A 27,787-nucleotide genomic window follows, 5' to 3' on the forward strand; every position below is an offset into this window, starting at 1 on the left:
CATTTGGGGCAACTGCTGCGGGAATGGACACCCCTGGCACACACCTTCCCTTGTGCACACATACACACACACACATGCATACCTGTACACACGTGCACACACATGCAGTCTCAGCAAAGAGCTTCCAGCTCAGTGAGTGTAATGAGTAAAATGAATGAACAGTGCATGAGGCGGGAAGTGGTCTGGCTGTGGGAGACGGAAGAAGGGTGATCACCTTCTTAGAAGGACAAGCTCCCAGTGTAGTGTTCTGGAGGCGGGGACGTTGCAGAGAAGCCTGCCGGCGGGTGGGATGGCCACTGTGCGGCCAGTGGTGAGGCAGACAAGGGGGCAAGTGGAGAGGCTGCCCTGGCCAAGAACGATGGAAATTACAGGTCCTGCCCTGACCAAGGGAGTCATGGCACTTGCCTCCAGATGTTTTGTGGGAGAAACACATGGCAAAAAGCATGAGAAAATCAGTGTGGCTAATGAGATGTGATGATTTCAAAGCTGTGTGAAGAATCTGTGAATCTTTCTTTGCTGTCTGTGGGAGATTTACTCACGGCTTCATATATAAACTTATTCTGCCATTCCTCTAGTCAAAGGTTACTTGTGGTCCAAGGATGAGGCCCAGCCTCCTTAACCCTGGTCTGAGGCTTTGAGTGATCTGGTTACTGCCTACCTCTCCGGCCTGACCTCCTGACCTCACACTTTCGGGACTTCTGCTTCTTCTGACCTAAACACCTGGAAGAGCCCCCGAGCCCCCAGGAGAGCTACCTCCCCAGCCTTCAGTGTGCACAAGCACCCACCCATAGGCCTGTAACTCCTGCTGGGCACATGGGGCTCAGCTGTCCTGGTTACTTCCAGCCTCTGTGGACCTCACTCCTGCTCAGCTCCCCGGGACTCCTACCCAAGAATCCCCAAAATGAAATTACTTACCTTTATTTTTTCCCCTCCAGTTCCATATCCTGCAAAATTACAGAAGTGGTTAATTGTGCAATAGAACTCATTATTTTTGGCAGGTTAAAAAGCACATGCAGCATACATATACACCATCTCGAGCCAAAAATGAGTTCTTATACCTTTTAGAAAAATGCCAGGAATCATGCTAATGATTAATGACATGTTTAAACGCTTAGTTCTGCACCAGCAATGTTTCCAATGATCCCAAACTCTTAGTTTTTCATGTTTGAGCGGCACTAGTACATTTAGTTCTTTTGTACATCAAGGAAAACAACAGTCTCCTTTCATTCTAAGTCACTTTGTCTGCAAGTGGACACCTGAATCTAAATTCTGAGGTTTGTATTTTTGAGCACATGCTGCAAATTCTGGCCTCACTGTGCATCCTGATGCAAGGTTTAATAAAGCTAAACTTTCTCTCATTTTTTCTCTCTCCAACAGTTCTGGAAACAATCCTATTTTCCAACTTTCGGAAATACGTTTTCTGAAACATACTGATTATTCGGATGCTGCACTCTGTCATAACAGATCTATGTTATGAATCATTGGCTGAAGCACAGGAGTTAGTAAAGAGATGAAAGTCAATTGGAAGCTGTCCGCTGGGGCAGGGTTAGACAGGGGTAAGACAGGGGTTGGTGGGCATGGAGGAGCAGCCACATTGGTAACACAGGGAGCTGGTGCTGGAGGCTCTGGTGTTCACAGGCTGGGATGCTACCTGGCATTGCTGGAAATGCCAAGAGAATGTGGAACCAAATCTGTGTGTAGGTCTGGTGACAGTCTAAGAAGAATAAATAAATCACCAAAGTCAGGAGAGGGAGTGGATGCAGGTTGGGAGACAAGCAGGGCGCAGAAGAAAAAAAATAATCCAGCCCAGCTGGTGTGGTTCAGCAGCTGAGCATCAATCTATGATCTCGGAGATTCCGGTTCAATTCCTAGGGAGAGCACATGCCCGGGTTTCGGGCTCCATCCCCAGTAGGGGGAATGCAGGAGGCAGCCGATCAGTGACTCTCTCTCATCATTGATGTTTCTCTCTCTCTCTCCCTCTCCCTTCCTCTCTCTGAAATCAATAAAAATATGCTTTAAAAATAAAAGAAAAAATCATCCACAATATTTGCATGGAGCACAGCGGGGGCAGTTGAACTTGACCTCTCTTTCCTGACTGATCTCTGGCTGCATGTATGTATGGGCTGCTTGCTGGGAAAGGCATAGGATCTAGCCCAACTGGGCAGTTTAATCAAAACTACCTTTGTGCGTATCTGATGTAATCCACAATGATGAGCGGCCTTGTGGCCCAGTCTCAAAACAGAGTCACGTTCAAAGAGCAAGCAATTTCACAGCTAACATCTTGAAGTGAAATGCAGGTCTTGAGTGTAGACTCGAGTGACACAGGAATTTCACCCAGTAAATCACACAGCAAAATGTCTCAGGATCTTGCTTAGAGACCTCTCTCGTGCCAGAGGGAGACCATGGGTGACCATGCTCAGGCACCGCCCAGAAACGCGGGTGCTGACGCCTCCTGGGCCCACAGAGGATGGAGGCTCTGCGATGCACTTCCATTTCATCTCCTGCCCCCCGTGATTCTGAGAAGCACTCCCTTCACTCATCAGACTGTCCCAGGGTATCAAGAACTGGTTGTCACCCACGGCGGTGATCACCGCAGAGATTCTTCCGGTTGACCATCCTGGTGACCCTTCACTCCTGTCCTGGGGATTATTTCCCAAATGGCCTGACTGCACTTCCAGGCTCCGATTTTGGGAAATGAAGCTCAGGCCAAGACACCCGCTCTCTGGGTATCGCAGCACCTGTTTTACTGAGGCAGACGGAGCTTGTTTGACTCAGGTGTGTGAAGTTGTGAGCTCCACTGAGAAAAACTGTGCCAGCAGAGGACGGGTACGCAGACATCAAGGGAAGAGGTAGCAGACGCTGCCGTTTCAGCTTCGGCTGGGTCCCAAGGGAAGGGGAAACTCGAAGCGTTCTTTGCCAGCACGTCTGAGCACGCCCATGCCCACGGTAACCACAGCTCCTCTTTGGTGCGCTCCCACACATGGGCACCCCGACTAGCATCCGTGGCAAATGCCTTTATGCCCATTTTGTAGATATTTCAAGAGGTTGAGGAGCTGGCTGACTGTCAACTAGGTAAAAACAACAAGCTGGATGTAGCCTCATCTACCGGACCCTGACCTGCCCCTCCCGCTACACCACGAAGTGTCCCATGCTCCTAGACACGCTCAGGTGTCTCTCTAGGCTCTGGTTTTAAAAGCCTGGGGCCGGGTGGAGCAGGCAGCCCATGTTTTTACGCTCTTACCAATCGGCTGCCTCCTGCATGCCCCCTACTGGGGGTCGAGCCTGCAACTTGGGCTTGAGCCCTGACTGGGAACTGAACCCATGACCTCTTGGTGCATGGGTCCACGCTTAACCACGGAGCCCCACCAGTGGGGCCACCCCTCACTTTTGGAGGGAGCACTCCACAGGCAACCAGAGGTGACCAGTGATCACATCTTAGGCTGACCCCAGGAAGGTTCCTACCTGCCAGATTAGGAAAAGTCCAATTTAAAACTCAAATGGTACCCCAGAGGAAAAGGCTGGTCACAGCTGCAACCTGGGCTGGTGCTCTCTTGGCAAAACGAACTGGCCTCTGAAGTCTACCCAAGGCCTAAGCAGCAAAACATACACCAACAGAGAGGCAGGGGACCCGGGTCAGGCTCCTGAATATTGGATGCCTAAGGAAATCTCAGTTAACTTTTTTAAAAAACCTCAGCTTCTTCATCTGAGAAATAGGAATAAGGATTCTCTCCCTCACATGAGTCTAACATCGACCTGCTCAGCCCAGCAGATGAGGGGATGTTCTATTCAGGGAAGTATCCAGGAACAGTAAGCAACTTCACTAAGGTAAGGTGGCATTTTCCTCCCATTTGAGTTCTTAGGTGGAGCAATGGACAATGCCCTTCTCTGAGCATTCTACACCCAGCCTGTAGCTCGGGGATCTAGAGGAAGCGCCCTCATTGTGCTTAGGCAACCCCACATGTACAGAGACGGAGAGGGGGTGTGAAGCAAATCCCTACGGACAAACCACAAGAGGTACTGGTTCCCCTAACCCTCTCCTGCACCCAGGTGCATCCTGTGGTCGCTCTGAGGTTAGCATTCTCTCTGGGCTGCTGAGGTTCCTCGGGAAGCCAAGTCCTCCCATGAAGGAACGACAGGGTGGGACCTGCTGTTCAGGCACCATCTTCAACTCCTACCCTATGGAAACTCTGCCGGGGAGGCCTGGCAGAGGAAGCAGGCCCTTCTGAGGCCAGTGGTGGGTTACCAGGCAGGAGGGAGGGCTGGGTCCCGAGGAGAGTTTAATGGCACCTAGCCAGCCTTGATCACCTGGGGCAAGCCTGGGCTCCCAAGGCTGGGGCTAGAGTGGCAGGCCTCTGAGCCTGGGGTAAAAATGGGCTCACAGAGGTTTTCCTAATTCGCTCTGGATCCCCTTTATGGTGTATCTTCCCTTCATAGTTCATGAACTCCAAACTGAAGACACATCTCCCCAAAGTTGGGAATGCAGACTCTCTGTAGTCTGCCTTCCCTGCGCTCGGGCCCCCCTCTACCCACTTCCCTGGCCATGGCCGTGCCAGCCCCCTTTTCCACTCCAGCAGCCACCCTAGTTTCCTTTCAATTCCAGTTGTGGAGGGCCAGCAACTCCAGGACAACAGACCTGCTTGTGGTTGGCCGGGGGTCTTGGCGCCTGGGCCCCGCGCCTGGTTTCCCCTGGATGGCTGACTGGTTAGGACTTAAGCAGGTACCAGACCTATAAAAGTGGGCTTTGGAGGACCTCAAAACCTAACCCGAGCCTGGGCAGGCCTTTAGGACCCAGGGGAGCCATCTCTTCTCCGAGCGGGGCGGCAAATCGCGGTCCTTGGAGTCCCCAGCGGCGCTCCCCTCCCCCAGCCTCTGTCGCCCTCACATTCCCAGACACCAGCCACGGGCCTGGGCAAAGTTGGCGGCCACCTTCACGCGGGGAAGTTCCCGCCGCCTCCTCGCTGCCATCCTGCCCTGGAGCCCGTGGCTGCTGTCTCCCGCTCGCGCGTGGCCAGGCTCGGCAGATCCAGCGGCACGCCCCGGGGCGCCCCTGGTCCGGCCCGGGCGCGCGCCGCGGGAGTGTCCCCGCACCCCTTCCTTTCGCGGGGTCCAGAGGGCCGGCTCCGCCCCGTCGCGCCCCTCGGGAGCTCCCCGCCTCCCCGGCGGCCGCAGCTGCCCCTCGTCCAGCGCTCGGACTCGCGGGGCAGCTGGGGGCGCGGGCGGCGAGCGCGGGGCTGGAGCTGCGGGGGGTGCGGGGGGGTGCGGGGGGGAGGCGCGGAGGGAAGCGGAGTGGGGGGAGGAGGGGCGAGCCGGGGAGCCGAGGATCAAAGGCGGGTGCCGCGCCGCGCTGCTCCCGCGCCCTGGCTCCTTCGGGAGGCGCGCGGGCGGCCGGCTGGGCGCCGGAGGCGGGTCACCTTGCCCCGGAGGTAAGTCCCCCAGCCCCGGCTGCGCAGGCGGCGGAGGGGCCGGCGGGAGCGGGGCGGGGACCGTGCGCGGGCGGGTGGCGGGCCCCGGAGGCAGGCCCCGCGAGGGCGGGCGTCCTGGCTCCGCCTGGGAGCGCGCAGACCCGGCGGCGCGGCGCCCGCGGTGAGTCGGGGTGGTCGCGGTGGCGGGACCCGTGCGCCGCGGGGTCGCCGGACGGGAGGAGCGAGCGGAGCCGGCTGGCCGGATGCGGAGGAAGCGGCCGGAGCCGTCCGCTCGGGCTGCAGCCGGGCGCCTCGCCCCCCGGGCACCCCGCGCGTGGAGGGGCTGCCGTGCGACGTCGGTGGCGGCCAGAGAGCGGGCGACCCGGGAGCGCGGCGGAGCGGGGCCGCCCCGGCGGAGAAGGCGCGCGGCGGGCTTGCGCTCTGCGGGTGCGGGCGACCCCCCTGGAGATGACTGGCTGGGGCTGGGGAGTGGGGAGCCGCGGAGCCGGGGACCGAGGTCCGCCCGGGGCGGAAAGCGGGCTTCCGTTCGCGGAGCGGAGGGGGGAGCGAGGCGAGGGCCCGCGCGCGCGGAGGTCGGGGACTCCCGGCGGGCGACCCGGGCGCGGGCTCCCGGAGCCCCTCGCCGCCGCCGGGAAGCGCAGGACGGGCGCCCGCTCCCTGCCCGCTCCCTGCTCACCACCAGCCCGGGAGCGGAAAGGAAAGCGAGTGGATGCGTTTTCTGTGTGTCTTTTTTTTTTTTTTTTTGGGGGGGGGGGTGTTCAAGTTCCAGTCTCGATTTCTCTGCGTATTTTTTTTGCCTCTTCGCGTGCGCTCTCCAAGCAGCAGAGGGAGGGATGGGCTCCCAGCCGAGTGGGGCACTTTCTTTGGGGAAGGGACTTTGTGATCTCTGTGTTTCTCCAAGATCCCAGCAGAGTGGGCGACGGCTTTTCTGGAAGACAGAGAAAGGGGTCCTCCGGTTGCATTTTAGCTCCTTCGAGGGGTCCGCTCGCACGCACGGGCTCCGACTCCTGGCACCCAGATTTCAGGTGCGCGGAGCCCGCCTGCGACGTCAGATGCGCTGGCGCCGCCTGGCCACGGGCGCGCACCCCCAGCCTGCGCCTTCCTGGCCAGGTCTGCGGTTTGTTGTTGTTGTTTTTTTTTGTGTGTTGTTTTTTTTGTTTGTTTGTTTTTTGCAGCAGACACTGGCCGAGGTCTGGCCAATTTGGGGGCCAGGGAGTGCGTGACTACGTTTTGTGATCAGACTCAGGGCTCGGGCAGAGGGACCTGCACCCGTGTTTGTGTATCTGTCCGCCCCCCTCCCGCTCGCCGGCGCGTTTGGTCAGAGCCCAAAGGGAGAGGCTTGCTGCACAGACCTGCAGCCTGTAGGCTTCAGCAGCCTGGTAACAAACCGGGGGGAGACGAGCCAACTTTTCCTTGCCGAGGTGCCACGGCCCGGGCAGAGTCTCTGGGTGCAGGCATGCGGTCTGCCAAGAGGGGTCTGCCTCCCGAAATTCTCAGGGCAGCCAGGGGACAGGCGCGCCAGGGAGGCAGGGCCAGCGCGGGAGGTAGCTGGGGCCGAATTTCCGAGTGGATGCTTGCATGCCGTGCGCCTTGCAGCGGTGTGGAAGGACTTTCTGGCGATGAGACCACAGGTGCGGGGCCTGTGGGATGCGTGAGAAAGCTCCCTTCTCCCCTCCCTCTCTGGAACGCTCCCTGGCGCCTTTGCGGGGAGCAAATGTTGATTTGTAGCCAATCTGGTGCCCTCTCCCACCTACTGCATGAAAATGACATAGTCGTGATCAACGGGGCCTCGTTAAATAAAGGACAACACTGGGAAATCTATGTTTCAAGCTTTTTATTATGGAAAATTTCAATGGCACGCCAAGGTAGAGGGAATAATAGTATACAGAACACCCCCCCCCCCCCCCCCCCCCCGCTCCGCGTACCCCTGATCCCACCACCAAACTCAGCCTTTTGCCCTTCACCCCTATTTTCTGCCCCTCCGCAGAGTTCTGGAGGCCATGTCTGATGGATTTAAAAACCCATGGCAAGCTTATTTCACCTCCAAATATTCCAAGTATTATGTATTCCCAGCTGATGACGTTTCATTTTCATCTACTGGAAATGACTGCAGGACTGCGTTAAATTATTCCATTAGAGCGTAGAGGATGTTAAAATAAAAATGAAGGCGGCATGACCGAGGAGGGGAGCACTGAAAGAAGGGGAAATATAGATCCTGGGGAAAAGAGACCTTTGAAACAACATGGTTTTGACTTAAACCATTTGATGGGCAGTAGATACACAAGAAGCTAGTTGAACCGTGATAGGCAAAATAACTTTCTTTTGGTAGAAGCTTTAAAAATTATTTCGTAGACAATAAACAATTTCCTCCACATTTAGCCTGACGTAATAGTGGCTCTACACTGGACTCGACCCATTTTTCTCATTGAATCTAACTGATTTTTTTCCTTGGGAGTTATTGCTATTATAAGAGAGTAAAAATATATTTTCTTAGGTAAGTTTTCTATCGAAGACACTTGTCATTGCTATTCTGAGGTTTCTGAAGAGTACTAAATATTCCATCTCTCGATTAGAAAACATTTGGTCATCACGCTGGTCACAGCACCCTCTGGAGAGGCGTGCTCCTTGCTCGAATTTGATTTTCAGTGTGGTTTCTGTTGGCTGGAAAATGGCATGGGGAAGGCCTCCAGAGACAGTGGGAGGGCGACCCCTACACTCACGCCTACATGGCCCCCCTACACCCTGCACACCTCTGCACCTTCGTTTATATCAAAGCTGTTTCTAAAAATTGTCAGTGACATTGTAGGAGGACTCAGCCAGACTGACTGCAGAGTACCTTTAGACGGTGACTATTTAAAGGCATCCTTAGCTTCTCTTCTGGAATATGAACAACCATCCTGTAAGTGAGCAGCTTTATGTCTTTCTCCCCCTAAATAAAACCTTATCTTTCCATGACACCAGCATGACCCCGAGCCCCTCACTTTTTCCTCTGCAGGATCCCCGTGCACACTGGAGACTCTCATGTTCACCACGGACTGATTGTGACCTGTAATGTGTACAGACTTCAATCTGCCAGCAAAATTCTGTGCATGAGTGGGCGAAGGTGGCAAATGTGGACGGACGGGGTGTTCATTTGTCAGCAGCAGCCAAGCAGTGGGACCGAGTAGCCAAACAGTCTGTTGTTGTTTCCGTGGAAAGTCACACGGCTGTTTTGTGGAAACACGGTGATGTGAGGCGACATTGGAGCATAGCTCTTGACCCAGCATTCAGTACACTGCAGACACTGGGTCGATATGTCAGAAAAGCAAAACAGTCAAGATAGTCAAACATTAAATATTCAAAACATTAAAGATAGGCTGACCAAGTTTCTGCCCGTGTGGCTGGAATTGGAACGGAGTGGTAGGTGGTTTTAACAAACTGTTCAGCATTCTCTGTGCCAGGCACGTAGACATTTCAGGTTATTCCTGAGAGTTCATAAACAAGTGTTTCAAAGAGGGGCTGCAGTCACTCTCAGGCACCAGGCTACCGTTCAGGCCGCACCCTGGCTTTCAGCTGGGGGTGGGGAGGGAGGTGTGGGGGAGACACTGGTGATTTTCTCATGTCCACGACTGCCCCTCCTCCCCACGCTATTTTCTCACTGTGCCTGTGAGAGGACTAGGTTTCAAACTCCCGGCTCTGCTGCTTGCTTGCTGAGTGATCTCAGACCACTTAACTTTTCTGAGATTGTTTCTTTTCATCCATGTTCTTCCCAGGATTTTGAAAGCGAAATTATGCAAGGTTGTCACAGTTTTTTATATGGGGAAGAATGGATTGAGAACACTTTTGTGTGTCTCAATAGAATGTTTCCTTTGTACCCCCGTGGTTCTCCGAGAAGAGAAAATGAGCTCAGGCCTTCATTGTGCCTGTGTCCTACAACTCATTGTTGGCCGGAGTCAGAGTGAGGACAGTGCGTGTAGGTCCATGTAGGCATGCATTACCACGTAGGGACGTGCCTGAGTGGTGTAGACGGTCATGTCTGCTGGGGTTTAAAGGGAATGTGTAGGAAAGGCTATGGGCAATAGCCTTAACACAAGAAAACGTAACACAGCTAAACAGATGCACATCACATTATAAAAATTATATGATGCATATTCTCTAGGATACAATATTATAAAGCAGATAACCAATGAACTACAAAGAACCATTATTTCTAATATCTGATGATTCAGTTACAAACTTTGTTTAGATCAAAAGTCCTAGTCAATCTTACACCCTTTTGTGGTAACCTGTTCAATTACATAAAATAAAAGAGCTAAAAAAACAACAGATGAGCACTGTGACCCAGGATGACTGTTAAAACTAAGCATGACACAACCAAGAAAGAACTTGCACATGTGGAAAATAATAAAAATAAAAGCTGCAACCAAAAGCAGACTTCAGATCAACCCAGGGGACAATTTTACATATTTACTCCTAGATAAAAAGAATTTATCTAGGAGTTCAGTTAATGTTACTCTAGATGATATGAATCAAATTTTTATACAGGTGGCCATCAGGTGCTCAGCATCCCTAATCATCAGGGAAATGCAAGTCAGAACCACAATGAGACATCACCTCACACCTGTTAGAATGGCTATTCTCAAAAAGACAAGAAATAGCAAGTGTTGGCGAGGAAGTGGACTGTTGGTGGGAATGTAAACTGGTACAGCCATTATGGAAAACATTACAGAGTTTCCTCAAAAATCAAAAATAAGACTGCCATAAGATCCAGCATCTAGCTGAAGAAATAAAATACACTGAGGTCTTCCAGACAGAGGGTGCAGGATGAAAGAAGTCGTAACGGTCGGGTACTAGGATGTGGCATTTTGGTGCGGCCTCGCAATCTGATCTGCTCCAATGGTGTTTACTCAGATCTGGGACCCAGAAGAGAAACTGTAGACAGAGTCTGATCATTTCATAGACAGCTGTGGTTCTCTGTTGCTTCTGACACATCCCAGAACTTGCCAGCATGGAAGGCTCGCAGTTTTGGAGGGTTGGGAGTTTGAGAGGGGCCAGTTGGGTGCTTCCAGCTCCAGTTTATCGTTAGGGTACAGTAAGAGGGTAGCCAGAGCTGGAAGAGCAGGGAACTTGGGTAGCCGGGGGCCAGCTTGGCAGTTCTTTGAAACCCTAGGAACTGTCCATGTAGTCTGGCCACCTGAACTACATTGGACTTCATGAAGGAGGACAGCAAGGTGGCCTCCAGGTACTGGATTCCCTCAGTGGCTGCTCAAGCCTTCAGTGCTAGTCTCCTAGCAAGTTGCATGGACTTTCCTGACGTAGCCTCAAGAGTCACACAACAACACTGCTGCCACATGCCATCAGTTACATGGGAGTCACAAGCCCACGTAGGTGCATGAGAGGGGGCAGAGTCCACGCCTCTCAGAGCACTGCCAAGGCCACATTGTGGCATAGTTGTGGGATGGGAAACATCGTGTCCACCTTTGGAAAATATATGACACAAATACTAAAATTAAAATACTCAAGTTACATGCTTTATAGGCAATGAATATATGAAACTTGAAATCTTTTCTCACCAGAAAATGATCTAGATCCATATTTCCGGTATATGGAGTCTCCCACTTTCTTATTTTCTAATGTCAATATGAATTCTTAGTGTGTCCTATTGTTTCTCAAAAGTGCATTGTAGAGTGTGATACTATCTCTGTTAGGTCCATAGTCAGAAACCGGGACATAGATTAGTAGCCCCAGTTTTGCACATTCTGTGGGTGCCTTAGTTGCTATGTACGTGAATTCTAGGTCTTAGGAATTGCGTTTAATTCCTCCCTTTCTCCAGAGTTTTCACTGGAGAAGTAGAAGGGAAAGGTGAGAAAAAATGGAAGTTTTATGTCCCTGCCTGTCTAATAACTTCTCCAGATTTATACAGAAACAGCAGAAAAGCTGATTTGGATCTAGGTTTTTTGCTTTTTCCCCTCTCTTCTTCTTCATGTGCAAAACAGACTGGTTTAAGCAACTGTGTGAGTACATAGGTTAGACATGAAACAGCAACAAATGAAGGAAAACCAGGGATACAGGAGCTGAGCTATGGAGTTTATTCTTCCACGGTGATACAAGCCGTGAGCTGGGAGGTGCTGACTCAGAGGCTCAGTGGCCTCGGGGCTGCATCTCGAGCATCCTTCTGGTTCCTGGGTGGCTGCTACGGCCTCAGACAGCACATGGGAGGTCAAGGCAGAGAGTGGGAGAGATGAGCAGAGCCACTTGCCCGCAGCTCTCTCTTGCCAGAGCTGCGTCTGTAGACACTCTTGGTTATAAGAAAGCCTCAGATGAGGAGGAGACAGTGGGCAAAGGTAATGTCCTGTGGTGGGATCTCCAGTCGGCCGGTAATTGTCACATATGACACCAAGGCACATAGGAGATAGACGTGGGACGGGAAGAGCGCACTGTGTGCATTTGTGAACACAAGACTGGTTTGCTGGTAACTCTGAAGTTGTGTATGGTGTGTGTAGGAGGGATGGCAAATATGTGGGTACAAGAGAGGGGGCAGGGCTTGGGCGTGGGCTTGGGCCAGGGCAGCCAGGCAGAGGACTTGGACTGAGGCTGAGCAGAGGTGTTCAGCCTGAGTGAGCACACCATCTCCCGGGAGCTGGTAAGACGCAGGTTCTGATGTCGTGGCCCAGGGCGGGAGATCCTGAATTTCCACCAAGCACCCAGCTGATGCTGTTGCCTCACTTTGAGTAGCCCGGGTTCAGGTGGTTCTCAGACTTGGTTGCAGAATAGATTAATCTGGAGATATTGAAACGTTGGTTTACACACCGATCATGTAAAGAATATAAATTGACTTGGTCAATAATATTAAAGAAGCAGCTGAACCAGTTGTGCTTCCTGGAACATCTTTTAAAGCTGCACTCATCAAACCAATGCCCACACAACGCACCCGGGGTCTGCAGACGTGCAGAGTCTAGCTCAGCCGGAATGGGTGGGGGCCCCAGATCCTGAGTTTCTGACAGGTGCCAGGTGATGACAATGCTGCTAGTCCCTGCCAGGACACACTTTGGGCAGCCAGGTAGTAAAGGGCTAGGGTGGTGGGAGAGGGTAGGGGGAGGCATTTGAGGCATTTGGAGGCATGGAAGAAGAGGGCTGCATCCACTGTCCCTGGTCTCCGGCAAGGAAGGGTAAAAGCTGTTTTCGCTGGAGATGCCAACAGGGCAAGCTTGCTGACAACTTTAAAAAAAAAATTGATTTGAGAGAGAGGAAGGAAGAGAGAGATAGAAACATCGATGGTGACAGGGAAACATCCATTGGCTGCCTCTGACAACCCCCCTCCTGGGGGTCGTGCCTGCAACCGGGGGATGTACCCTGACTGGGAGTTGAACCGTGATCTCTTGGTTCATAGGTTGACGTTCAAGCACCGAGCCACACCGGCCGGGTGGCTGACGACTCTTATATGTGATTTTATTCACCTTATGTAAACTTACATAACCTGAATTTGGGGGTCAAAAAATATAATATACTTAAAGTTTGTCTTATGATATATATATAAAAAGAACACGATCTTAGTGTCCCTTGTATTTAAACACTTAGAGGTAAAAAACAAATGCTAGATTTGGCAACGGCCGTGCCTGTGGGTTCATTGAGGTGAGAGTTGCAAGGACGCGGGGCTAGAGCCTAGGCTCAGAAGGCAGCAGGCCATGGGCATCCTGACTGAGCTTCGCCTCTGTGCTCTGTTTACTTCCTGGCATGCAGTGTGGCCAAATAAATACACGAATACATACCACACACGCATAAATACACACACACGCACAGTGGGCGTGTGTATACGTGTATATGTGTGCACCTGCGTGGTAACCCCCTGCCTTGGCTTCCTCCTCACCATTTCGCCCCATGTGAAGTGTGGTAGCTTGTTTGTAAGTGTGGGCCTCAGCAGTTCCTCATTTCCACACACCCACCTTTGCACTGGGACATTCCCACATGTCCCATTAAGAGGAGGGGTTCGTTTCAGCCCCGTTGGGCTTGGACTGGCCTCATGACTGACGCTGACCAGCACAGCAAAGTGGGACTGGAAATGTGCCCGACCTGAACCCAGGCTTCATGAAGGAGCCTTGTGCACGTGAACTTGCTCTTTTGGATCTTGTCCACCAACCTGTGAAAGAGCCCAGGCTATTATGTGTTTCCACTAACAGCTACCAGGAACCACCAGACATGTCAGTGAGACTTTAAAAAAAAAGTTTTTATTGATTTCACAGAAAGGAAAGGAGAGGGAGAGAGAGAAACATCAATGATGAGAGAGAGTCATTGATCGGCTGCTTCCTACACACCCCCTGCTGGGGATCGAGTTCAAATCCTGGAATCAAACCATGACCTCCTGGTTCATGGGTTGACACTCAACCCCTGAGCCATGCTAGCTGGGCTAAAGGAAGCATTCTCGATAAAGCAAGGAGTGGCCACTCTCCCGTCACTTAAAAACTCACTCTGTAGAACAGGATGAAAATCTTTATGCATGGTTGAAATAAATAAATGTAAAGCTGGCTCCTGATTATCAGCGAAGGGGGTGGAGATGATAGATGCCTTGTAAATTGTGCCATTAATTTGAATGCTTCTGAGCAAAGCACGTTTCTGATGCAAATAGCTGCCTTTAGAAGTGTCATAGTCATTCTCACCTCATTCTCACACCTTTCCTGAGGTTAGCTGGGAAGTCAGATGGCCAGAAGGTACAGGTATGGGTGAAACAAAAAAGGCCAGAAAGTCATCCACTCATTGGAGGGGGAGCGTGTGGGCCTCTGTGCAGACAGAAGCAACCCTGGTCCTCTTAGGAATGTTCTTGTTCACTGATCTGTATCCTACTAATGACCCAAATGGCGACTGCAGTGCTTCTTTAAGAAATGAATAAATATAATTGGAAGATGTTAATACAGTTGCAGTAAATACAATTGGAAGAAAATGCCAGAAGAAAATAGAAACGCCTTTTATATTATAAGAGAAAGTATTGCCTTCCTTTCTATCCAGTTCTGTTTTTAATCTCTTTTCCATGAGTTTCTACAGAATATTAAACTACCTGAGCATTTTCGTATCAACTTAGAGAGTCCAGTGTTTCTAGCTGGTAGACAGAAGTAGATACTTTTCTTCCTTTTGCCTCTGCCTTAATTCAGATGCTGGGCACCATCCCCAGCATTGGGAACATGAAATTCAGGGCGCTGATTGAGGTGCTCACGGCATTGCGCTTTAGGCAGGACTCCCATGCCTGGCTCCACAATGCCCTTAGTTGAGACACAGCTTTTAAAATGCTGCTCATCTCAGCCGGTCTATTAGAACATCAGCACTGCCCCAGGAAGAGCACAAGACATGGATGTGTGATTTCTCCTTGGAAGTCTGTGCTACAGGAGATCCTTTCCCCATAAATAAAATAGATGGTGATCATAGGCTCAAGCTGACAGAGCAGGGACCCCAGGGGGTCCCGAGGGAGACAAGTTTTAAGTAGAAGCAGGTAGCTTACCAACTCTACATTATAAACAAATTTTTTACATGTAAAAATGAGATTTCTCAAGCCAGCAGGCATCTGAAATCTTTTGAAGCCTTTAGAAAAAGAAATGCATCTACCTACCTATCTACAGAGACAGCATATTGGCATATTTTATATAAAGTGTATCATGCATTTTATTTTATACTTTATATAGTAGTATATATGTGCTTTGCTTTGAATACTGTATTTCTATATATAATAAGAAAAGCTCTTGAGAATTATTATTTTATTGTGCTAGGGGCTGAATGTGTCCCTCCGCCCACAATCCATGTCAAAGCCCCAACTTCCATTGTGATGGTATTTAGAAGTGGAGCCTTTAGGAGGGGATTGGGGTTAGATGAGGTCATGAGGATGGGGCTCTCATGATGAGATTAGTGGCCTTATAAAAAGAGGAATCTCTTTCCCAGAAAAGGCCATGTGAGGACACAGAGGAGGTCATCTGCAAAGTAGGGAGAGGGCCCTCCCCAGAAACCAAATCAGTCAGAGGCACCTTGACTTTAGACTTCCTGGCTTCCAGAACTGTAAGAAAATGAATGAATGTTGTTTAAGCCGTGGCATTTTGATGGCAGCTGGAGCTGACTTGGCTCACTCACAGCACTCCAGCCCTGGGTATATGTGACCCTGCTGAGCAACAGCAGCTAATGAAGATTTTCCCCACCCACTTGCTGGATCCCATTAATGAGCCTTCAAGTTTATTTCAGGCCTTATTTTTGGCTGGGTCTATTTGCATGGCCAGCTACATTTCTGATGGGAAGCTATAGGAAGCTCCTCAGAGTTGGAGCCAGGAGCTCTGAGGCCGGACTGCCTCTTAGTAGCTCTCTGACCATTAGCAGCTGACTTTACCTCTCTGTATCTCAGTTCCTTCTACTGCATATGCCGGTGGTAATAACAGTGTCTTCTTCACAGGATGGTTGTGACGTACTGAATTGTGAGGCACTTGGCCCATCTTTCCTCTGATCCTATCCATCCATCACACTGTAGGCTGTAACTTACGGAGTTAAAAAAAGAATCCCACTTGTGGTGTCTCATCCGAGAGTTTTATGTCCAGGGTATCTTCTGTGGACTCACCTCTGCAAGTCCAAAGCTTCTTCCACCTAACATCTGAGATTTTCTACCTGGGGGCTCTTTTCCAACAGTGGAAGACTACTCAGCCCACACCAGGGCAAGTTGCAAGGGCCAGAGAGTGAATGCTCCTGGGGCAGCCGCTGACCAATGATGGGGAGGAAGTTTGTGTACAAATGCCCTGCTTCCCTCACCCTCGGGAAGAGAACTCAGAGTGTGTATTTTACATGGCCTCCCCGACGTCTGGACAAGATTAAGCCCCAGCTGCCTGCAGCATATACTGGGTTAATTGCACATACTCTCTTGGCTTCTCTTTGGCCTCTGCCTTACCACTATCTGCCCAGTGCTTTCTGCAACCACCTCTCTAATGAACTATTTACACTTCAATCCTCGTCTGAGGGCCTCCCAGTGGGAAGTCTTAGGCATCCCCATGGACATAGGAGTCATAGCCTAATTGAAATGGTAGAATTGTCTGCATTAGGTGCTTCTCTCCTACTTTCTAAGTGGGCTCTTCCTAGGATAGGAGGTGAGCTGGGGATTGATGAGTCACATTGAGAGGCATTGTCACTTGCAAAGTGGCTTTGCTTGTGCATTGATGTTACTGCCCTAATTCACAGAGTGACAAAACCCTTTCAAGATGAATCACATCCCAGCACAGACAGGAGTAAATTTCAGGAAGATACTATCAGGATCCTCGCAAATGAGTCTTCTCCTTTGGAGCCTGATGGGAAAGAATACGACTGTGAAACAATCATTACTTGGACCCCAGCAGCAAGAGTGTTAATCCATGGATGTCTTACCTCAAATCTCTTACGAACGAGCTCATCTACTTTTTCACATCAAATGTAGATTCTCCGCAGTGCAGTGCATGGCCATTTGGCTTCCTGTCAGGAAGGCGTGAAGGCCTGTGGGGCTGTCCTTTGCCATTAAAGGTAATAAAATCAAAGGCCACTGAAGTAAGATGAGTGCTGGCAGCTTTCTAATGATTACCATCAGATGCATACTTCTGATTTATATGGAAAGCACCTTCCATAGAGTTTTACCTGCATTTATATTTATTTTACTATAAATTATGACTAGTTACGGTCTTCAGTGGACATTTACTTCCACAAAATTATGTTCAATGCTTATTCAGAAGCCATAGCATTAAGCATATCACATTTCCTTTCCAAGTCTCAAGGGTCCTTTATCCCAGATGTGTGAATGGTCCTTTGCCCCAGATTCATGGTCAGGGCCTCAGAAACTCCGTGATCTTCAAGTGATGCTGGTGAGCAATCAAGGCCCCCTTCCTTTCCTCTCAGCCACCTCTTCCTGGTGATGTGGAACAAGACTAGATTTTCTTGCTGGAAGAAGAGCTGCTCATGAATGGAAATCTACCTGGAAAATGGGTTGCTTACACATGGTATTTATCACCCAGAGCATGACAAAGACACACGGCAATATAACAGGATTGGTTTATCAACTAACTTAATTCTTAGGTGATGATAACAAGGTGAAGGGAAAAAAATTAGGAAAAAAATGAGATAAAACCAGAAGTCAGTACCCCAAATATCTATGTTGATGTCCAGAACTGGTTGTAAGCTCATCAGCAGCCATGAAAAGAGGGAGATACAATCAGCAACATGACTCACAGTGTCCAAGTGATAAAAATAGTCCAGGGACTCATGAGAAGCTCATCTATTTCTGTCCCTGAGATGTGCTGCAAGGTTCTCTTTGAAAGAATACTGCACTGCCATGAGCAGCATCCCCTAAAAGTACTCCACTGGGAATGCTTCATTGCCCCAGCTCAGCTCTCCAATCTCTCTTACCCTGCTCTAGCTTGTCCATTCCTCTCATCAGCATAACTCACTTATTAAATCTACCGTCTACCTTTCACCTTTAGGTAGAGCACCAGCATCACAAGAGCAGAGGCTTCTTTTGACTGGTTCCCCTAAGTACCCCCAGCAATGAGAATGATGCCTGCTACAGGGCAGGTGCTCAGTGCCTATTTGTTAAATGATTGGGTTGGATAAATTTTATTTGACTGAGTCTGTTTCTTAGAAAGAAGATATGTGGGATCCGGCAAGTGCAGACATTTTTGGTGCGTGGGTCACTGATTGCTTGTTTTAGTGCAATGTTGATCTTGATATATCTACTCCAAGTAAGGATGCATAAAGGGATCATATAAATAACAAAGCTGTTTAAAGAAGCACATCAAAAGAAAATAGGGAGAGGTGAGGATTGAGACAAAGTGAAGAAACCTATGCAAGCTAGACTTGATCACTCTCAGGTCACCTGTGGGCTAACCAGTCCTAACTTTCGCTCTAGATCTCCGTCTATAGCTATAAGGCTATTTGAGGGATTGAGTGATCAGGTTTTATCTTTCTTGCTGTGAAGCATGCAGGTTATTAGTTTTCAGCTTTCTTCAGAGTGGATCAACATCTCAACTTGAACTCTGTAGTTCATAAAGACCAGCTTTTACTTCAAAGAAGTGAAAGAAGGCCAGTGGGCCTGGAGCAAAGAAAGTTGGGGGTGGGGAGCAAGAGTTGAGGAGTTGGCTTATTCTGGGTCTCATGAGCTACACCAAGACCTTTTGTCTACCCAGGGGCAGTGTCAGCAAACTAATTAGACAAGAGTGTTACAAGATCAATTGTATTCCTAAGAGACCCCTATGGTCATTGCACTGACCAAGAAAGCATGTGTGGGAAGAGCTAAAAGATATGTAGAAGTAGTATGGGTGAGAGATGATGGCAGCTTTGACTAGGGTGACGGGGGGTGGGTGGAGGAACTGGCAGGACTTGTCAAAGACTAAGTTTTGATGGTGAGGAGAAGGTAATGGCAAAACAGACTCCCTGGTCTGAAACTTGGACAGGTGGACAGGTGGTGGGATTGTTCATGGACATTGGGTGGGGTTATAAACCAGCAGAGGGTTTGATGCATATTGAACTTGGTACTTTTGGACTTGAGCAGTCTCCTGGTGGAGCTTCTCGTGGATTTAGGGGTCACTGGCATGTGGGTGATAGTTGGCACCATGGGCTACAGTGACAGCATGAGTGAGGAAAGGACTCAAACCCAACACTTGCCGGCTGGATAGAAGAGGGTGGCCTGGCAGAGTAGGGGGCGCTGTCTCGGGAGGGAGTTGGGGAAGCCATGGGGAAAATGATTTCAGAGATAAGTGGGCTCATGTTTCTGAGAGTTGGCATGAAAAGTGAGGTGAAGCATGGAAAGTATCTTCTTGGCTCATTGATGTTTAGGCCACAGGTTCTTCCAGTGGAATCGGGGGAGGGGACCAGATTGGTTCCTGCATATCCATGCCCCAAATCTGCCCTTCTCTCCCAACATCACAGCTGATTTTGGGTAGATTTCAGGCATCCACATTGATTTCTTATGTTTTTGGGGTTTGTTTTTTAGCGGCACTGCAACATTTATAATAAAACTTGAATTTAATAGGATCCCAGGTGACATCCACCTATATTTGTTGTTTTCATAGTTTGCTCCTTTGGAAAAAACAGTAATGCTGGAAAAAAATAGAAGGCAGGAAGAAAAGAGGAAGACCAAATATGCAATGGATTGACCCCGTAAAAGAAGCGATAGGCTGGAGTCTATAGCAGCTGAGCTGGGCTGTGGTGGATGTCATTCATTCATAGCGTCTCCGGAGTCCGAGGCTACTGAAGGGCATGTAACAGTTTCCTTTACTGACCAGCTCAGGGTGTGTAGGCTGACTGGCAGACCTCAGTGTTTTTCCTTCGAAAGCCAGGTCTTAGACATAAAAGCATAGTGAGGCTACGGCTTATTCAGGAGACCAGAAATCCAAATATAGAAGGAAAGAGCCTCACCCTGGTACACTCGAAGCAAGTTTTGAAAAGTCTATGAAGACATGTCATTGAAAGTTTCAGTTTTCTCAATCTCCCTATTCTGCCACTACAGAACAGCATGTGTAAAGGAAAATGTTTTCTTTGAAGGGGTTCAGAATAGATAGATGCCCCAGGATGGCAGAAATAAAAGTGAGTCTGTGATATACTCTCATTGCTGAACTTGAGGCTTGGATTAGGATTTAGCTCCCCACACCATCGAGTCCCAGCCCCAGTTTATCCCAAGTGTTTCAATTTGTCACCACCAGGTTCTATTTATAAATAATTTAATGGAAGAATTTTCTATTTTGGTTAATTTAGTTGTGGCTGAGAACATACCCATTGCCCCAGCTATGGTGTGTCCACCCAGGCACACCTATCTTTAGTGTTTTAAGAGCAAAGGCACATGAAATTAGGTAAGTTAAACCTTTATCTAAAACATGTATCTAACTGGCAGCACACCCAACATACCCAGAAAGGAAAATACAATTAAGATAAACACATCCAAGTTCCCAGGAAACGAAGCCCGGCTTTGAAGAAAGAAATTCCCCCTGAGGAGATTGAGAACATAACAGTCCTCCTTGGTGCTACCGGAGTTAAGGGTGGCCAGTGTTCTGACATATTGTCCCTGGTTTTTTTTACCTTGTAAGCTGGATAGAAAAGATCTCAAACTACACTTTCCAAAATCCAAGTCTCTCGAAGTCATATAACATTAACTCCCACCAGGAAAGTTCCTTATCTGGATGCTTCAGCCTGTCCTCGTTGCTGAAAAGGAACTATGCTCCCTGTTGGCACAGTCCAGGGATTGTCCTCATCTTGTTTAAAGCCCTCTGCAAGGTGGCTCTTCCTCAGTCTGCCAAGCCAGGTCAGCGTGGTCCACCACAGACCACACCGATGCCCAGAATTGACAGAGAATTGTGCCTGTGGACCCCAGGTCCCATGTGAGGCGCAGGTTTGAGTCAGCCATACGAGGAGAGAAGTTAGGCAATGGGTGAGGCAGCCTGCAGCCCATTTTCTCATTCAGTCGGGAGGGGATATTAGAATAAAGGAGAGACTGGAGCCGAAGCCAAGGACTTGGGTACATGTGACTTCCTTGGGAAGAGATTCAGGGGAAATGGTGGGGAATTAAGCACAGAAAGGAGGGAAGCCAATAAATGGCTCATTATCAAGAGTCACCACCAAGGGTGACTAGGGTCAGTTCTGCTGGGGAGACAAAGCAGGACCTTTTCAGAGTTACAGCACCTGCAGGCCAGGGGCTGGTGGCTTTATCCTTTTGCGTATGGTGGCCGAGGCTGCTTCTTCCCCAGCCCATCAAGCACGTGGACCACGATAGCATCTTTGATAGATTATGGTTGGACGCCATTGGTGAATGCTGCAGTGATGAGTGCCAAGGGCGTACAGACAGGGACCATCAACATCTGCAACACCAGATGCCAAAACAATTTCTCATTCGCCTTTATTTCCACATATGTGGTTCCTGGAGAAGCGGCATATAATAGTACAGGCTTTCTGGAAGCTGTTGCTTGGGGCTCACCTCTCAGCTTCCTCCTTTGTCTGAAGCCCGGCTCCAAGCTCATCCCTCTGCACCAGCAGGAACAGGTCAGAAAAGGAAGCGGCTACCCTGGCTGGGCAAGAGCAGGCAGCTTCGTGGAGGAGCTGAAATGCGAACCAAGTATCTTTTGGAAGATACTTACAGTGGATCTGGGTGGAAGGAGCCAAGTCTGAGAAGGAACTGGGCTTCAGGAAAATTATTCTAGTGTTCATAGTACATCCAACAGATCGCAAACCGGATGAGGGGCCTGACATTGAGACCAACCCAGTGGCTTCTCTGTGGAAGGAGGGAGACTAAAGAAGTGTAGTGTTTGGACCTGAAACACCTCAGTGAGCATATTGTGCTATCTTGGAAGATGACAAGCACCGAAATGATGCTCAAACACATGTGCCCTGTGTGCCAGTGCTCATCAAATCTTGTTCAAATATTTAAATCAATGGTTTTAAGTGCTCAGTCTGTGAATGCGCCTCCGGAGCCAAATATTTCTTTGTGCTACGTAAGCAGACGTGGGAGTATGTTTTTGACCTCTCTTAAACGTGACACAGTGCAACATTAATAAAAGTGACCACTCTCTCAGTGCATATACTGGAGTTAGACGAGTCATTTGTCAGCTATTAAAATATTATTTTCCAGTTAGTCATCAAGGTGTCCTCTCTAACTCTCCTCCTTTAGTCATTCTGAAGTTGCAGATTCCTATAACTACCACTAAATAAAACAGTTATATAAGAAAATGCTTAAATCTCATAGAAAGCCAGAGTCCCCTAAGCCCCCAAGACAGAATATTTTCCTAAATGTAGTTAACTTGCAAAGATGAAAAGTCTGAGGAAGTTCACTCTTTATCTCCAAAAATCTTCAGCTTGTGTGTCTTTTTCTTTTGGTAAAAGGTATTTGGACCCCTAGAAAGAAACACAATCTAGGGAGAAACAATTGGAGGCCTTCTTAATTGTTTCCCTAATATGTAGATGCTTCTCTAAGTCAAGCATCATTAAGGCAAAGAAATTTCTAGTCTGATTCCTGGGACTTTGCTGGGAGGCCAGTAGGCATGTGTGTTGAGCTAATTCTAATACCTACATCAGAATGTACTAGAACGTACATGTATTTCCTCAGTTGGAGACTTTTGTCCATATGCAGTACTAATGGTTAGGGGGTCTTCTTGGCATTTATTTTCTAAATCTCTGTGGGACGTTATTCTAAACCCTTTCCTCTTTGGGTGTGTGTTTTTTGCTTAAATGCTTAGCCATGGCCCTGGCAGGGTCCAGCTCTGTTAGGATGTACAGCTCATTTTCCCGGGGACTGGGTTTACCTGTGCGATTCAGGATGAGTGCTGCCATCATAGATCGCTCTAGAGCTGCAGTGGTTCCAATGTCTGCAGAGTCTTCTTTGGAAACAGAGACTTTCTAGAGATGCAAACAATCAGTTTCTGCTATACACTGGCCGGCTGCTCTGATAGAGCCTTTGGAAAATTGGTGGATTAGATGCCCTGGCCTATGTGGCTCAGTTGGTTGGGCCTTGTCCAGGGCACTGAAAAGTTTCCAGTTAAATTCTCAGTCAGGGCACATGCCCCAGTTGCAGGCTCCATCTCAGGTAGGGGGCGTGCAGGAGGCAGTTCATCGATGATTCTCTCTCATTATTGATGTTTCTATCTCTCCCTTTCTTTCTCTCTAAAAAAACCCAAAAAAACCCCAAAAAACAAACAATTAAAAATTCTTTAGAAAATAAAAACTAAAACTGGTGGATGAGGTGGGCCAGTTCTCGCTCTCCTAGCCACTGTGTGTGTTGGCTGACTCATACACCAGAAAGAACAAGGGCCTAGGGATTAGCTTTTTCTGGGTGTGATTTTCTTGTCTCATCTGTTTCCCCCCCTCCAGGAGACATGGGTTCCCTGAGGCAAGTGTGACCCTGAAGTCCAGCCTTGCAGCCACAGCCTGACAGCCAACTGGGCAGGGCGAGCAGCATGGACGGCATAATTGAACAGAGGAGCATGCTGATGCACAGTAAAATCAACGATGCTGGCAAGAGGAATGGCCTAATTAACACCAGAAACTTCATGGCCGAGAGCAGAGATGGCCTGGTGTCTGTCTACCCAGCCCCCCAGTACCAGAACTGCCGGCTGGCAGGCAGTGCAGCACCAGCCGCCCTGGACGGCAGCAGGAATGAGCCAGTCCAGCAGCTGCTGGACCCCAACACCCTTCAGCAGTCAGTGGAGTCCCACTACCATCCTAACATCATCCTCTACTCGGAGGGCATGCTACGCTCCTGGGGGGATGGCGTGGCTGCTGACTGCTGCGAGACCACCTTCATTGAGGACCGCTCACCCACCAAAGAGAGCCTGGAGTACCCCGATGGGAAGTTCATTGACCTCTCAGCTGATGACATCAAAATCCACACCCTCTCCTACGATGTAGAGGAGGAAGAGGAGTTTCAGGAGCTGGAGGTCAGGATGTGCTTCTCATAGGCCTATGGGAATGGGATGTGGTGACCCGGTGGGAACCCACACGTGCCTGGCAAAAATTAGGGAATGAAACTAGAGTGGGAAAATGCAGAGAAACAGAAGCATTTTGGGTGCCGTTTAACTCTTCAGTATTTGTGGAAAATGGGAGGAGTGGAGAGAGACTAAGTGACCAAGATCCAGTGAGGGCTTCAGCAGGGATTCTGATGAGAAATGACCTAGGTAATAGCTGTGGGGATGGGGCTACAGGTGGATTTAAAGGTTGCCAGCACTAGCAGGTCACATGGGGACTCCCGCTAACACCCCACAGGAAAAAGGGGTCATTGGCAAAAGTGAGCAAGGTAAGAGAGGGGCATGTGGTCCTAGGGCATCAAAAGGCTAGAAATGCATGTGTGGTGACCATTTGGGAAGTAATTTTGCTGCTACACATGTGTGGCTTCCTTAATTTGGTGTCCCAATGTTTCTGCGAAGGGATCATTGGTACAGCTAAAACCTGCTGGAAGAAGTAGCAGAATTGATAGCCTAAAGGGAAGGGAAGGATTATCGCAAGCTTTATTATTAGTTTTTGTGATATATCTTTTTCCATCTTTCTGATTGGAATTTATTTTTATCTCAGAATTTAAAGTGTGTCTCTTGCAGAAAACACATAGTTGGGTCTTGTTTCTTTAATTGTCTTACCATCTCTTGCCTTTTGATTGGAGTGTTTAGTCCATTTGCATTAAATGTAATTTTTATATGATTGGGTTTCCATCTGCCCTTTTGATTTTTGTTTTCTACATGTTTCTGGGTTTTGTTGTTGTTGTTTCTCTTTTTCTTCCTACTGCCTTTTTTTGGTGTTAAGTACACATTTGCGCAGCCACCGTGTCAGCCAGGGATATGAAGAAAACGTCCCCAGCTCCTGTGTGGTGCTCCCATGCCCAGGAGCTCCTTATTTGATTGCTGGGGTATCTTCCAGTCCAGCACTTGACCCAACCAGGAATATATTCTTAGGTTGGAAGAGCACAAGCTTTTCCCATTCATATCTTGGACCAGATTTTCCACCCACCATTCTCAATCAGTTGAGCCCCTTTGGCAATAAACTGGTTTCCACGCCTAGTCCCACCCTGGTAAAAATGCTTCACGGGTCAAACTCGCAGTGGGCGTGAAACATCCCAGGGCAAGGACACCAGAGACTTTCACTGTTCTTATCAGAATTCAGCAGTGGTTGGTAAGTAGCACCTCTCGGTGTATTGTTGGCCTTTGGGCAATGTCATGAGCCCCTAGAAGGCTGTTTTGATAGTCTCACATGGTTTTTCCTTGGGGACAGAATCTGCCTACCTACTGACCCCCCATTCAAGAAGTGCTGCCAGGATATTATCTGAAGTACTAGACATGCATTTTCCAGCGTGCACTAGATACAGACAGAGATTATGTTTAAATTCCCACTGATGGCTTATGGCTAGGTTAAGAATTTAGACTAAATTAATTATCATTAAATAACATTACATATATTCTCTTATAGCATTAGAAAATGAAATTATTCATTTTCCTGCCTTGGGGCAGTCTGTAAATATAGATATATTTTTAGATATTCCAGTTTCTTTGTATTTGTGTGTGGATCACTCACACAAGGGAATCTATTTTATCTTCTTACAGTCTCATCTCATTTTGCAGCCCCAGACTGCAGCAACCACCTTATTCTATAAAGAAGCATGGTAGAAATTACTTCGGCTTATCTGGAAATTAAATTTACTTTTACAAAATATGTATTTTCACCCTGGCCGGTTTGGTTAAGTGATTAGAGCGTTGCTCGGCAGACCAGAAGGTCGCGGGTTCGATTCCCAGTCAAAAGCATGTACTTTGCTTGTGGTACAATCCCAGGCCCCATTCGGGGCATGTGTGGAAGGCAACCAATCGATGTGTCTCTCACGTTGATGTTTCTCTCTCTCTTCTCCCTCCTCCCTCCCTTTCAGTCTCTCTGAAAATCAATGGAAAAAATATCCTTGAGTAAGGATTTAATACAAAACAAAACAAAACAAAACAAAACATAAAAACCCAAAATATGTATTTACCACTATCGAGGGCATTCTAAACGCAGGCACACCTCTGAGTTATTGCAGGTTCAGGTCTAGACCAGTGCTGTCAAGCATATATCACAATACAGTGACTCATGTAGAATTTTCCCAGTGCATCCAAAGTTATATCTATACTATATAGTAAAACCTTGATTATAAACATCTTTCCTGGGCAGTCCATAAACAGCCATGCCATCATTTTTCAAGGCTGTATAGAATTCCATGTAGAATTCTTTTATCATTTTACTATTTTAAACAGCGCCGTCAGGAACACTCCAGAACAAACACCCCTGCATGCTTGTGTTTGTGTTTCTTAGACTGTGCTCCTGCAAACTAAGCCTCCAGAGGAAGTTCTGCATTCGGGGCTACTCGAGGCCCAGGCCCGCACCATCCTGCTCTCTGGCCCTCTGCTCGCTCTCACGCCGAGCAGCAGATGTCTCCAGAATTAGCAGGCAGGGGGGGCCAGGGGGAATTAGGAGAGCAGCATGGGGCCCAGAGGGAGGCAATATGGGGATGAGCGAGGCCTGCGTGAGACTAAGTGACACAGCTGAGCACAGCTTCCTACCTCTAAATGGCACCCTCGCAGCCCTTGCTCACGGAGCTGAGAGATTGTGAAACACTGACCCGTGAGACACGGCACTGTGTCCAGCATTATAATTATTCCATTAAAAGATCCCAAGGAAGAAAACCCCAAGGTGACTGAAGGCCATCCCACTGGTGGAGGCAATAAAAACGGGACAGAGAACAGGCAGGTTGTGGGGGGAGAGGCCAGATGAGCAGCGCCTGCCTTTCGCTACCTTTTGTAGCATTTGCCTCCCCTAAAGGGTTAGCTCAGAGGGGAGGCCTCCATGTGGCCCCAACCCCATGAGAATGCCTTCAACCTGCGGGCAGGTCTTGCAGTCCCACGACCCATGGGGAGGAATTTTAGAAACAGCCGCAGCAGGGGCTGAATTCAGTGGTGCTGCGAGTTGTGTCTATTTTCTCTCCTTGGTCTGTTGGTTCGTACGTAGCCTCAAGCACGCGGCCTCATTTCCTCTCCTCGCTGTTTGGTGGCGTGATGCCCAAGGCCACTTATAACCTACTAATGGAAGAAAGACCATGAAAAGAGCTGGGCTGTTTCGTCTACCCTATAATTTGTCTGAATCTATTTTAAAATCGATTTGAATCCAGATTGACTAATTGTTCTGGGGCCGTGTAGCCACAACTTTGTAATTTGTAGTGTGCTTCCCTTATGCTCCTGAATAAAAATCGGCGCAGATTTTGGGGGAGTGCCCTGAAATCTGACTCTTAGCTTCGTGGGTATAGCGGTTTCCACAGATGGGAGCCTGTGCTGCCAGCATGCCAGCGGTGCCCACAGCCCGGGCTGTTCGATTGAGAAAACTCTCAACTGAACACTCTCACCACCGGCCTCCATGTCCATGCCATGAGATGGACCAGTCAACAAGTAAAGTCATCAGAATCCTTGGGGCAGGGGAGACACCTTATCTTTGGACGAGAAGCCCTGGAGGTAAAATGGGGTGTATCCAGAGCCACGTTTCTGATGTCCGGAGTACAGAGCTCTGGGTTGAGCAGCCACTGACTGGCTGGTTCTGGCAAGATTTCAGTCTCTCGGAGTCTAGCTTTGTCCTTTGTAAAATAGAAATAACAATAAAATAGGAACGACACCTGTTTCCAGAGGCCTGTTAGAACACAGCCAACAAAGGCATACAAAACTCTTTGTGAACTAAAACCAAAACCAACAAAAATCCCCCACAGAAAACTAACAATCAAAAGAACTAAGCAGAAATCCATTCAGAGCGGTTGTTGCCTGTGTGAGGACGCCCCCGGCAGCATCTTGATCCGTCAGCATGAAGGTCATTAACTCGGGGACTGACACGAGAGTTAGAAGTGGCTGTCCTTTCGGCCCTGGTCTTCCTCCTCTCTC

General features: G+C 49.0%; 1 protein-coding gene across 2 annotated transcripts in view; it reads left to right on the forward strand.

The window, feature by feature from the left end:
* The first annotated feature begins 5,298 nt into the window (after nucleotides 1-5,298).
* Nucleotides 5,299-27,787, forward strand: part of SYNDIG1 (synapse differentiation inducing 1) — a 48,037-nt gene continuing 25,548 nt past the window's right edge. The window contains exons 1-2 of one of the 2 annotated variants that reach the window (XM_081148744.1): nucleotides 5,299-5,423; nucleotides 23,229-23,794. In XM_081148744.1, the coding sequence (XP_081004870.1) occupies nucleotides 23,315-23,794 (480 nt within the window). In that variant the 5' untranslated portion in view covers nucleotides 5,299-5,423; nucleotides 23,229-23,314. Of the gene's footprint in view, nucleotides 5,424-5,536; nucleotides 5,584-23,228; nucleotides 23,795-27,787 lie in introns of those variants that run through there. The other variant, XM_081148745.1, reaches the window with a different exon arrangement.

The sequence above is a fragment of the Miniopterus schreibersii genome, assembly GCF_964146895.1.
Source record: "Miniopterus schreibersii genome assembly, chromosome: 10".
Lineage (NCBI taxonomy): Eukaryota > Metazoa > Chordata > Mammalia > Chiroptera > Miniopteridae > Miniopterus > Miniopterus schreibersii.